Below are 12,659 nucleotides of genomic sequence, written 5' to 3'. Positions count from 1 at the left end.
GATACCATGTATTATAATTGAATCAGTGTACAATAATTTATACATTTATATTTATATGATGGATTCATGATCCAACTCAAGCTGTCAAGGTGCCCTTCTAAACCAATATCAGCTTATTATAAATCCCCAACCCATGTGACGGACCTTTCCTTCTCTCCACAACGTAAAACAAAATTTTGAAACTTGGTCTTTTAAGCCTTTGTGCTTCACTTTATGCACAAGCAAAACCACAGGGCTTGGCAGCCATTGTCTAGGTATTGGGTTCCACAGCCCAATCCCCACTCATGAGAGGGAGACAAAGAATAATAATAATAACTATAACTATAACAACCACAACAAGAAGAGAGCATTTAATCAAGTCATATAGTTCCACCAGAGGGATTATAGTCAGTCATATGGAAAGCAGTATTATCATTCACTCCCTTACTAATATTAAGATCCAAAAGGAGACATATGACGCAAGCTAAACTGTAGTAAGGACTGTAACAAAAACATAAGACAATGAACCTACCATCAGAACAGTCCAAAAAATGGACAAGAAATTTAAACGTAAATCAGTCATACAGAAAATCCCCACCTAATCATTGTCACTTAATGGTTCTGGGAGTAATCAAAGCTCAGAGGCTGCTGACAGAAAGGAGCCTGCAAAAATAAAAAACGTAAATATAATTATTCAAAGACACAAGTGTGTGCGTGTAGGCATGCACAGACACAGAAAAAAGCAGGAAATATTAGACACCTAAAAGGCGTAATTCTACTCTCAGTGGGAGCATACAACACTTGAAGAACTAACATAATATCATACAAAAACGATGAATACTCAACCTGTTTCCACAAAATTGGTATTGCAGATAAAAAAAAAAGGTTCCATCACATAACAGTGTTATTGATATCAATTATAAATGAACTACAACCACCACAACTACTTTGAGTTTTGTCACACTGGTTATTCCTATGTACCTCAATTCTTTTGTCAAAGAGGAAAAATGCCACATTTACCACTGCAATCATCCTAAATATGAATTTTCAGAAATACTCGCTATTCTTGCATGTCTCAGTCCTTTGGACAAAAAGGTAGATGAGACATTTACGGCTACAATCATCAATGAGTTGTATCTCTTAAACTACTAAATCCCAGAAAAGAAATGTCTACGGTGACATAAACAATTCCCTCTTCCAAAAAAAGTAGTGGACAAACTAATTTTAAGAGAGATGTGCCCTCCCTCCAAAAATGCACTGTTTTAAAAGCTCATGAAAGCATGCTGATCATAGCAGGACAGCCATTATATGTATGCTCTATGAACAATTTAGAAACATAACCAGCATAAAGAGGTCCAAATCTTCACAATTACTTCTTTCAACAATTCTCTCAAGTTCAAGCAACATTACACAATGCCTTTACAAGATTACTGACAATTCAAGAGGAAAGAGAATAAATACTCCAAGTGACATGGCATCAGGTGACATTGAGTCTCAAATAGGGAAAACTAATAATAATTATAAGAATAATAGGAGACCCAGAAGAAAGGTCTTATAAGACACTTTGTAGAACCATATACAAGACAGTTTGTATGAGCAATATCTCTGACAGTCCATGCCCAAGGGCAATTGAGTTCACCGTTTTTGGATGACCAACTTTTAATCTGGGAGAAGCAGGATCCTTAAAAAGCATTTTTTGGGTGCTAAAATTATGACAGTTCCTTTTATTCTCCCAGAAGTAAAAAACTGAATTGAACTCTTTCTCTGGGTAGGTGGGTTTTGAGACACTATAATGTAATAAGGGAACTGTAGTTTACCTGGAAAACAGCATGTCTAAACTGCTCGTAAGAATGTGCATACATCATTGAATGACTAGGCCACTGCAGATAAACAGCATCCCTGGATGTCTGATTCAGTCCCATCGCACAGAAAGGGTTCATGATTGGGTTTGAAGGCCTGTAGCTGAGGGAAGCTTGAGTCCTTTGAATCTGACCCAACTGAGGAAAACCAGTATCATACTGCAGAAATGGATGTTGAATCTTTTGCGCATCGAAAGGTGCCAAGCTAAAGCTTTGGTTTGTAGGAAGGTTCCTAACATATCTGTATCAATTCAAAAGGCAATTCAGTTTGGATTCAGGATCCATTTGTTAAGCAATATTAGTATGTATCCTCCTGATAATTTGATAAAACAATGCACCAAAGTCAAAATAACATTCAGTTAACTACCACAGAAACAATCACTCTAAAATAAATTATTAAAATTACTTTGGATCACAAACCCTTAGAAGAAAAGAGGCTTAGGAAATGATTTCCTTTTTTTTTATAGGTAACAAGATATTTAGGAAATGTGAAAATGCATTGACAACACCACATAGTTGGAGAGCAAATCAAGGCCTCCTTTAATCCCTTCCCACAAAACCTACCCCAAGCAACACATACAACTTAGAAAATCAATCTATTGTGAAAAAGCATTGACAACAAAAAGCCCTCCTTTAACCCCCATCCCTTGCCACTAAACATTCCCCAAATAACACATACAAGTTAGAAAATCAATCTATTGCATATCATAAAACCATAGTTTCCTAATGCCAAGCTGATCAAATAATAATATAATTTCTCAATGGATTATTTAAAAATCAGGTGCCCAAAATAACTATTTATATCGATAAGAAATATCCATTTTTTTATGCATGTGACTAGGAGACAAATGGATACTGGGCAAAAAACACAGGTGTCTCAAACAAAAGAGATATTGTAATATGCATGCTTACCAATCACACAGCAAAATAAGACAACCCAAAAATAAGAAACCCAACAACAAACAGACAACTAAAACCAAACAAAAGGAAATCTAAAATCCAATATAGAAATATCAATCCAACAACAAATACACAATCAAAATCAAACAAAACAAGGAAAACCCAAAATGCAATATAGAATTATCAGCGCTACCTCTCATAGCTCCGATCATAATCTGGGTCAGTACGATCTTTCTCTCTATCTCTGAAAATGGCGACCCGAGATGAAGTACCACTATCCCTGATGCTGATGTTTTTTTCTGGATCAGCCATGGAGTTCCTGCAACCTTCATTCTCATCTCCGTTCAAGCACAAATTTTTTCCATCTGCTGGGGCCTGAGGCAATGTATCATCTGAGTCAGGACTGGCAGGGGTACTAAAGATACGTGCTCGTGCCTTGTCATAATCCTCCTTCCTCTCCTCCACTGTTCTAACAGAACTTCGTTTGATCCCATTTTCATTTGTTTCATTTAAGGATGTTTTATTAGGCCTACGCCTGATTGCAATTTTAATATGTTCAGGTTTTTCGTTCTCCGATTGTTTAGCAGGAATTTCAGATAAACAGATTGCAGGACATCTGCTCTCAGCTGTTTTCATAACCACGATTCTATTTGCCAGACCATCTACACTGTTATCCTGAACCATGGTCTGCAAACCATAGTGTAGAGCAACACGATGAGCTGCAAGCCGAAGGTAGGAAGTGGGGAAATGTTGGAACTCGAATTGCTGTTGATCAGGGTTCTGCAGGAACCTTTGAATGTCAAGTTCCATTCTCAAAACTGGAAATAAAAGGGATAGGAAAATTTAGTATTTACAAGGATGAATAAGGGCATATATCCCACAAACCATAGCCAAAAAAATATAAAATGATAAAGTAAGAACTTTCACTATACATTATCTCCAGAGAAGATTTATAAAATCAAATCAAGTAACTAAATGTAATGTCACAGCCCAACAGCCAACTTTACTAATATAGTTCTACTTTTCCCATTATATTGTAAGAGACATTCTTTGTGTAGATTAGATTTGCAAAATGCGCAGAATCTGAAAGTATAAATATGAGAAATGATTTATAATATTTTGTAGGCAAGCTCAAAACTCAGCTAAGTTGCTTCCAATTTATGCATCCAGCTATAAGTTCTCAAAGTAGCAAGCCAATTCAGTTAAGGCCATGAAGAGCTCAAGTGCTAGGACCAAATAGAAACACTGACATAAAATACCAATACATGGTTGCAGAGATGGACAAAGTACAATGAAAATTTATACTTTGAAGGATATCATCTATGAAATATTTGCAATAAGCACATTCTGGAAGCATAAATAGATCAGAATAAATGTTAGCAAATAATATTATGCCCATAACTCAGAAAAATAGCCGGTGCTTCCAAATAGAAGTTTCAAAGTCCAACTAGCAATTTGCACAGGCATGTTATAGTTAGGTACATGACAAACTGTTGAAGCCAACTAGAAACAACAATACAAGATATGAATATTGAAGTGAATCTATCCTCTTAACATATAAGCTGTGTTACATGTATGCGTTAAAAGGGTGAAGCACTAATGACATGTCAACATGACAGTGGTTCTATGGGGCAAACTGTCAGATGCACTAAATCTCAACAAAGAGATTTTCTTCAATCAAGTAAAAATGATGTAACAGTGAAAGGTACTACTTCAAAAGACTCAAATAAGAATGAGAGGACCAGAAAGAGACAGATCAAAAAGACTACTAAAAGAAGAAACACAGAGAACAAAGTCAACAGAAAATAATCTTCTGAAATAGAAGAGCTTTTGAGACAACATCTATCCTATATAACAATTTATAAGTGTATTATTTGAGTTTAACATGTGAGAGAAAAATTAAAAAGCAATGAAATCCTAGAATCTGTGAGACAAAAATGTCCCATAAACATGGAGAAGCTCATCTTTTTATAATAGCATTACGTTTCACATATGCATATAAGGGTACTTTGGCGTCTGTTTTGCCTACTGTTGATGACATTTCATGCCAAAAAAGAGAAGACGCAATTGCATTTAAGATGAAGGATTCCCCTTATAGGTTCTGACTAGTAGCTCTCACCCTATTTTCTTCAGCCATTAATTTTGAGAAGCATGTGAAAGATCTCACTTTATGACTCTCCTAAATATCAGAAATCTCTTAAACATATTCTGGGTATTTTTAGCTCATATTGCCAATAACTATCCCATGCTTTCTTTTATTAGTAAAAGCTTATGTTATCGTAAAAGTAAAACTAACAGCATGCAATGAATCACTAATTGCTAGGATATGTCATATACTTGTCTCTAGCTCCTCCTCTAAAATGTGAAGCAAGTAAACCAAGGCAAACATAGAAGAATGTGCCCATATCAATATCAGCTGCGTAAGAAGGCAAAAACCAATTTGTACATGGGGCTAGATCACAACACCCTTAAGCACAAACTATAGAGCAGTATTGTACATTGTACAAGAGGAATGTACTATTACGGTGCATTGTCCTAAACCTGGGAATTTACATGATTGTTCTCATCTCAGGAATGCATCCCCTGGTCTACATGTACCAACCAAAAAATAATAAATGAAATAACAATGACAAGCAAAAAGGAGGAGATATGGCTGTGGAAAAAAAAAATGGAAAATCACCATAAAAGCATGGCCTATGCTTAGTCCTACTAGAATGGAAAGTGGCACAAGGGAAGTGCTTTTAGAAAGCACACCCATAAATTATCTTCTTGATAGATCAAGAGTTTTCTAGCCACTTTTTTCTTCTATTTGATTGAGAGTGGAAGCCCTGTATTTTGTCACAGTAGATCCCCATCCTGTGCAAAGTTTCTTTCTTTGTGCGGTTGGCCATAATTAAAAATCCCACACAGAAGTTCTTGATCTAAGCAAAAGGAGAAAATTCTCAGTAGTTGCATCCTCTGTCGGTCTCATCCTTTTTTTAGCAAACCTTCTTATACTCCAGCATCCACTGATAAGGCTACTAATAGTTGGGAAGGCTGTTCCCAAGTTCTGGGTCTCAGTTTAGCATGTGAATCATTTCCCCCGATTATAGAAAAACTTTCAAAGGATATGCAGAGATAAGCAGAAGATTAGTTGGTGCTTTGTTAACTTGAACAAGGGAATTATATCACTGATTTTCATAGAAATTGGCTCACATTCTGTAGTTTCTGAAATAGGTTGATCCCACAGTATCCTTTTGTAAGCTATTTCTTTGCTGTTTTATTCCTTATATGTTAAGTCCTAACTTTCTATGTGTATATATATATATATATTTGAAATAATGCTGGCAAAAAGTCTTGCAAAGGAGAGTGCTTCTTCTTTTTTAATTATCAATTTTTATAGGACAGACCATGCAAATGGAACATGGAAGAAGGTAGGCAGAACCAGAATCCTGCTCGGGCTTGTAAAAGTTCAGTAGCTAGTGGATCATTATGGATTATACAGCATGCTTGTGGCATAGCATTGCTGTCTAAAAATAGAGGCAAACACCAAAAAGGCTTGGGTTCAGGAATAAATTCTCACACAAGTGTTCCGTCTCTATTTTTTTTAAGAGTAAATGAAAAGAGTGTATTATAAACAAAAAGCGCCAAAACAGCACTCCGAAGTACATGGGGCATATACAACGAATGCTTAAGAGCACAAAAAAGGAGAAGGACCAACAAAAACAACGTCCCTTAAAAAAGAACCCACCCAATCCACAAAATCTACAATTGAAGAAGGACCAAAAAATAAAAACAACCTACACCAATACCAAAGATTACAAAGGAAAGCGTGTTTTATTCCTTCGACGGACTGCTTCTCATTTTTGAAAGCTCTCCTATTTCTTTCTTTCCATACGGTTCAAAATAAGCGAAGAGGAGCTGCCCGACACACCTTTTACCGACAAAAGAACCATGTTATCCTAAGAGCATGTCCCTAACAAAATGAGGTATCCAAAGCACACCAAATAGGGAGAACAAAGAAATCCATAACACTCTTGTCTTGACACAATGGATAAGGATGTGATCAATGATCTTTTCCTCTTCAAGACAAAGGAAGCATCTATTTGCTAAAAACCATCCAAATAGATGCTTCCTCTAAAAACCATCCTTTCCTCTTTAAATGATCCAAAGTTAGCTCTAAGGGCGGGAGAATTACCCTCATTAAAAGTACATTGGCCAGCATTCCCATCTACCAACTGTCCCTTTTCAGAATGCCCAAGTTAGTGGTTAAAAGGCTTGAAAAATTACAAAGAGATTTTCTTTGGGGAGGGGGAAGTCTGGAAAGGAAAATCCATTTAATCAATTTTGGGGGGAGGGGTGTGCACACTCAAAAGGAGAAAGGGGGTCTTGGCATTAGGAAGATTGTGTTATTGAACAAGGCCTTACTGGGCAAGTGGATTTGGAGATTTGTCTTTGAAAAAGATGTTTTGTGGAAGAAGGTGATCGGGGTGAAATATGGCCTAGAGGGATGTGGTTGGAGATCTAATGAAGTTCGTGGTCCTTTTGGAGTGGGAGTTTGGAAGGAGATATTGAAGGAGACAAGCTAGTGTTGGGATAACATGGAGTTCAGGGTGGGGAAGGGGACTAAGGTTATGTTCTGGACAGACCATTGGTGCAGCAACGCAGCGCTGTCCCAAGCGTTTCCCCAGCTTTATGCCATGGCGGTTTGTAGTAACGCGACGGTTAATGAAGTGTGGGACCCAAGCCTTGGTCAAGGAGGATGGAATCTCAGATTGTCTAGAGATTCTAATGACTGGGAGCTGGTGTTAATAGAAGAGTTGCTTCTTTTGCTAAGGGACTTCAGGATATCCTCAGAGGAGGACTCAGTGTTATGGAAAGGAGGGGGTCTTGATATTTTTCGGATTCGGATGGCTTATAATATGCTGGCAGCCCCCAATCCCCTCGTCTTTCCCAAAAAAAACATTTGGGTGGACAAGGTCCCAACCAAAGTTGCTTTCTTTGCGTGGGAGGTTACTTGGGAAAAAATCCTCACGTTGGATAGGCTGCAAAAGCGAGGGTGGCAGCTCCCTAATCGTTGTGAAGAGGAAAATGTAAATCACATTCTTTTACACTGTACAGTGGTCAGGGCCCTTTGGGAGATCGTCTTTGCCTTATTTGGGGTTCAGTGGGTGTTTCCAGAGACAGTCAAAGAGGTGCTATTTTGTTGGAGGGGCCTTTTTGTGGGTAAAAAAAGGAAAAAGATATGGAATTCCTTTCCGTTGTGTATTTTTTGGACGGTTTGGAAGGAAAAAAATAAGTTAGCTTTTAGAGGGGACTCTTTGGCTATTCACACTCTCAAGAATTCTTTTGTATGTAGTTTGTGGAGTTGGGCTAAGGTGTATATGGGAGAGGAGTCCTCTTCGCTTTTAGGCTTCTTGGAGTGGTTAGCGGCTCCCTAAGGGCTGGTGAGGTGTTCCTGTTTTTGCGCTTTTGGTCTTGTGGCTGCTTTGTATACTCCCTGTATGCATTGCGGCCTTCTGGCCTTTTTTAATATATTTTGCGCTCATTTATCAAAAAAATATATATATATATATCCAAAGTTAGCACCTTTGCCCAAGAAGCCTCCCATGCGAAAAAAACCCAGCTTCGAAGGAACCCAAGAATTCCAAATCACACTAGCAGGAAAGGGTATAGTACTTTCTGACTCCAAGGTCGAATAAAGGGCTTTAACAAAAAAGTTTCCATTTTGTCCTATCCAAAACAAGTGCTCCATATCTATGATCCTCTCAAGCCAACAAGGAAAAAAATGAAAAAGGAAATAGACTTCCATAACTATAACATATTTCTCATCCAACAAGAAATCATAGATTGGACCATTAAAAAGAAAATGTCTGCCTGCAATGGTTGACTTAGACCAGGAGACCAATCTCAATACAAATAAGTTCACTCAACTCTCAAGCACAAGTCCTTGTCTCCATGGCATGCAATGGTGTCGAAGGGAAGACAATATACTCAAATGACACAAATAAAAGATCAAATTTATGAGAGGCAATATAAAAACTCAACATTTACGCTTATACGTATGCATAACATGGTTCAAATTCAAACTAAAGTTGCTAGAACATACTAGAAGGCAAAGGGAGAAAAGGGAGAAAAGGGAGAAAAGGCCACATATGACATGAGTTAAGTTGAAATAAAATTACAGTATTCACCTTAATAGGAACTATGGCCATGGAGAGAACAAATTTTCAGAAGGTAAAAGCCATAAAGGACATGAGTAGGGTAAGTGAGAATCACAATATTGCCACTAAGTACGGATAAGGAGGAAAATATATTTTGGCAAATTTCAATGGGTGGCGAATTCACAGTTAAATCCTAGCATATTCCTCCTCATCAAATGAAAGAATGCAGGCATTCCTCTCATGCATTGTTTGGAATCCATGGGTCCCACTGAGGATCCTTTTTTTGCTTAGGAAGCTAGATGGGGAAGCATATTGACACTAGACCAGCTCAGAAGGAGGGATTGGAGGATGCTGAATAAATGTTACTTGTGCAAAGGGGAAGAAGAAACAACTAATCACATCCTCTTTCATTGTTCCATAACAATCATGTTATGACAATTAACTTATGCTCTCTTTGGAGTCCAGTGGGTGATGCACTCAGTCAAAGAATTCTTCTTTGCTGGCATGGTTCCTTTGTTAGAAAGAAGAGGAAGAAAAGCTTGGTGAGCAGCTCTTTTATACTTATTTTCGACCATTTGGAAGGAGAAATAGGAGAGCGCTTGAAAACACTGGAAAAAAAAAAAAGGATCAAGATATCAAACATCATTAATGTACAATTTTTTGGAGTTATGTACACAAGAGATTGCTTATTGTCCATGATTGATTTTATTGATTGGTTGAGCTCTAACTAAGGCAAGGGTGTTGGTTTTTGTGAAGCCCTTTGCCATGTTTGGCCTTTTGGCAACGTGTATTTCAACAAGTATACTCTTGTGCACCCCTGTGTCCTATCTAAAAAAAGTCTATTTCTAAGCACCTTCTCATTCTTACATATCATTTTTTGATATGTGAAAATTCATGTTATTAGTGACCACCCCCTCTTTTTAAGTTGATCCAAAGTTAACACCTTACCCCAAGAGGCTTCCCAAGCATAAAAACCCACTTTAGTAGGAAGAAGAGTCTATTGATCATATCCTAATTCATTGCACCATGGCAAGAGTTTTATGGGAGTTATTGTTTGCTCTTTTTATCGTAATGTGGATCCTTCCTTATTCAGTTAGATATCCCCATCTTGGTTGGCGTGGTATCAACTTGGGCAAGAAGCGTAGTAAGGTGTGGATGGCAGCCCCCTTATGTCTTTTTTGGGCAGTTTGGAAGGAAAGAAATAGAATTGATTTTGAAAATGAGGAGTTTTCGATTCATAGGATGAAAAATTCTTTTGTATGTAATTTTTGGTTTTGGACTAAGTCGATTGTAGATGAAGGGCCTCTTCCTTTAATCAGTTTTTTTTATTGGTTGGGTTCTAGATGAGGGCTGGTGATATTTTGTATCCCCTTTTCTTTTTGTTCTTGCTTTTTGGCACCTCTTGTATACCCCTTGTATGCTTTGAGTCAACCTTAAGGCGCCCTATATTCTAATATATTTTTTCTGTGCATTTACTTATCAAAAAAAATTAGTGACAGAAGATTTATTACTCCTGTACACAAAGAGTACTAGAAAGATCATCATCACAATATCTAATAAATACTCAGTTTGACTGAATCAAAAAGCTAATCCAAGTTATATGGTCTTATAAGTTAACAAAACCTCAAACACACATCTAATCACCCAGCAAGAACATTGTAAAAATATGGACAAACCATTACCAAATAAAACCAAACAGCCTCAAGACAAGTTATCGTATATTGAAGAAAACATTCAAGAAGTTACATAATGGCAGCTGTTAAACCGAGAGGAACTAAATAAACAATTTACTTTACAAAACCATAAAATAATACCAACACCATCAAATCTGATCTAAGGGAGTTCAAGAATTTCTCATAGTCACACTAACAGACAATCTTAGAAGCCCCAAGAAAATTAAACCATAATGGTCAGCCCTATTTCGTGTAAAAAAGAACACAGCTTTGAATCTAAACAGATTGCCTCGACTTCCGAGATAAAGAAATATCCCAGATTCAAAATTCTGATTTATCTTTCTTTTCCCACCTTTTCTCACAAACCAACCATAGCATGTTTCACAAAGCAGACATAGATCTGACACAATTAAACCCCAATTGGAAACAATCCCCTCAAAACCCTAACCCCAACCGGATCGAAAAAAGAACCACAAACCCAGAACAATTCCAAATAAAAATAAAAATAAATCAAAAATAAAAAATAAAAAAAGAAATCCAAACACGTGTAGATGTGCAAATAACAAAAGAAGCGAGAGAGAGATAGATGGAGGGAAGACTAACTGGTGAGACGATGGCGAGGGTTTTGAAGAGCCTCGACCAAGAAAGGGTCGACCATGGACTCCTTATCTCCTGGAGTGGCTGAGACATCATTGGCGTATGGGGCTGAATCCATGGCGAGAATTTTCCCCCTCTCCACAAATGCCTTCTCTTCGGATTTTCTCTCTCTCCTTTTCTCCTTCTCCTCCTCCACCCTCGATGCTGAGGACCAGAGGGAAGAGCCAAGGGTTAAGAAGAAGAAGAGAATCTACTTCTTATGAGCATCACAATTCTCACAAGGCCGAAACGAAAAGGATGGAAAGAAAACCCTCCCCCTCTCTTCCCCTCCTCTTTCTATATCCTCCCCACCAAAGAGAAAGGATGCGACCATCCATACACCTTTGATTTATATGTCTCCCCTTTTTCTTCAAGGAATATAAAATATTATTTATTTAATTATTTCTTTATACATAATATCTTCCTATTTGGGTTTTGACTCCATTCCTTGTATTTATCTGTTTCTGTCCAATCAAATTTTTCCTTTCCAAATTTTTGTAACTCTAAATATTAATTTCACTTTAATTTAATTATCATTCTCTTTTATTCTCTTCCCCATGGCTTTAATGATTGATGCTTTTCACTTCCTTGCCCTCTTTTACTAAAAGTTTTCAATATTTTCTTATTTTAGGCTTAATTTTTTTATATGAATTTGTGAGTAATTTACTTAAAAAAAAAAAAAAAAGTAGATTTTCAAACACTACTATTTAAAAATAATTAATATTTTATATTTTTTTTTATCAAATACATTACTTTTGATCATTTAGATAATACTTTTTAATAATATAGCTACTATTTTTTACTATTCTAAGTACCACTTTTTAAGTGCATGAAATTTAAATTATTTTAAAAGATTTTTTTTAATTATTTTTATATAAATGCACAAAAACTTACTTTAAAAAAAAAAATTAATGAGTTATATTATTTCTTCCTTTACATTGGTCAACTCTTATAATACTCTTATAATAGGCAAATTATATATATATATATATATATATATATATATATATATACACATATAAAAAGACATTGTCTTGTTATGATTTACTTATAAAAATTTTTGTTCTAATTATTTTGATAGTTAACTATGCATGTTTTGTTTTACTACTTTTTTTTTAGAAAAAAAATTATATATTTGTAATTTATTTTCATAATTGAGAAAATATTACATTTTTTAATATTTAAAATTTTCATGATTTATTATTAACAAGCACAAGAACCCCAATGGTCTAAATAGAAAAATAATTTTGTGAATATGAAGAAATAAATTACTAATAAATAGATTTTAAATAACCTATTAATTAATTAATTTTAAAATTTTCTATTACTCCCACATTCATTGTGAGGAAGATGTGAGTCATGTGACAGGCCTCTATTTCGCTTTTGGCAAATCTAACTATTTTTCAACTACATTGGTAAAGGCTAAAGTTAAATTACAAGAGCTTTGAATTCTATTAATTGCATTTTAG

At 36.1% G+C, this 12,659-nt stretch overlaps 1 protein-coding gene across 3 annotated transcripts; it reads right to left on the bottom strand.

Annotated features, from left to right (window-relative positions):
• Positions 1 to 324: 324 nt before the first annotated feature.
• Positions 325 to 11,495, bottom strand: LOC117920340 (R3H domain-containing protein 1). Of its 3 annotated transcripts, XM_034837801.1 has the most exons (5): positions 11,158 to 11,495; positions 2,932 to 3,556; positions 1,797 to 2,079; positions 578 to 642; positions 325 to 480 (listed from the first exon to the last, which is right to left on the bottom strand). In XM_034837801.1, exons 1-4 carry the CDS (start codon positions 11,267 to 11,269, stop codon positions 592 to 594), a joined length of 1,071 nt encoding a protein of 356 aa, XP_034693692.1. In that variant the 5' UTR covers positions 11,270 to 11,495; the 3' UTR covers positions 325 to 480; positions 578 to 591. The 3 variants fall into 3 exon arrangements, with proteins under 3 accessions (XP_034693692.1, XP_034693693.1, XP_034693691.1); XM_034837802.1 differs by having other exon boundaries at positions 327 to 642; positions 2,932 to 3,518; XM_034837800.1 differs by having other exon boundaries at positions 327 to 642; positions 11,158 to 11,494.
• Between the last annotated feature and the right edge of the window lie 1,164 nt (positions 11,496 to 12,659).

This window comes from Vitis riparia, chromosome 8 (assembly GCF_004353265.1).
Source record: "Vitis riparia cultivar Riparia Gloire de Montpellier isolate 1030 chromosome 8, EGFV_Vit.rip_1.0, whole genome shotgun sequence".
NCBI lineage: Eukaryota > Viridiplantae > Streptophyta > Magnoliopsida > Vitales > Vitaceae > Vitis > Vitis riparia.
The sequence above is the reverse complement of the archived record's forward strand: the minus strand, read 5'-3'. Positions and strand labels throughout refer to the sequence as shown.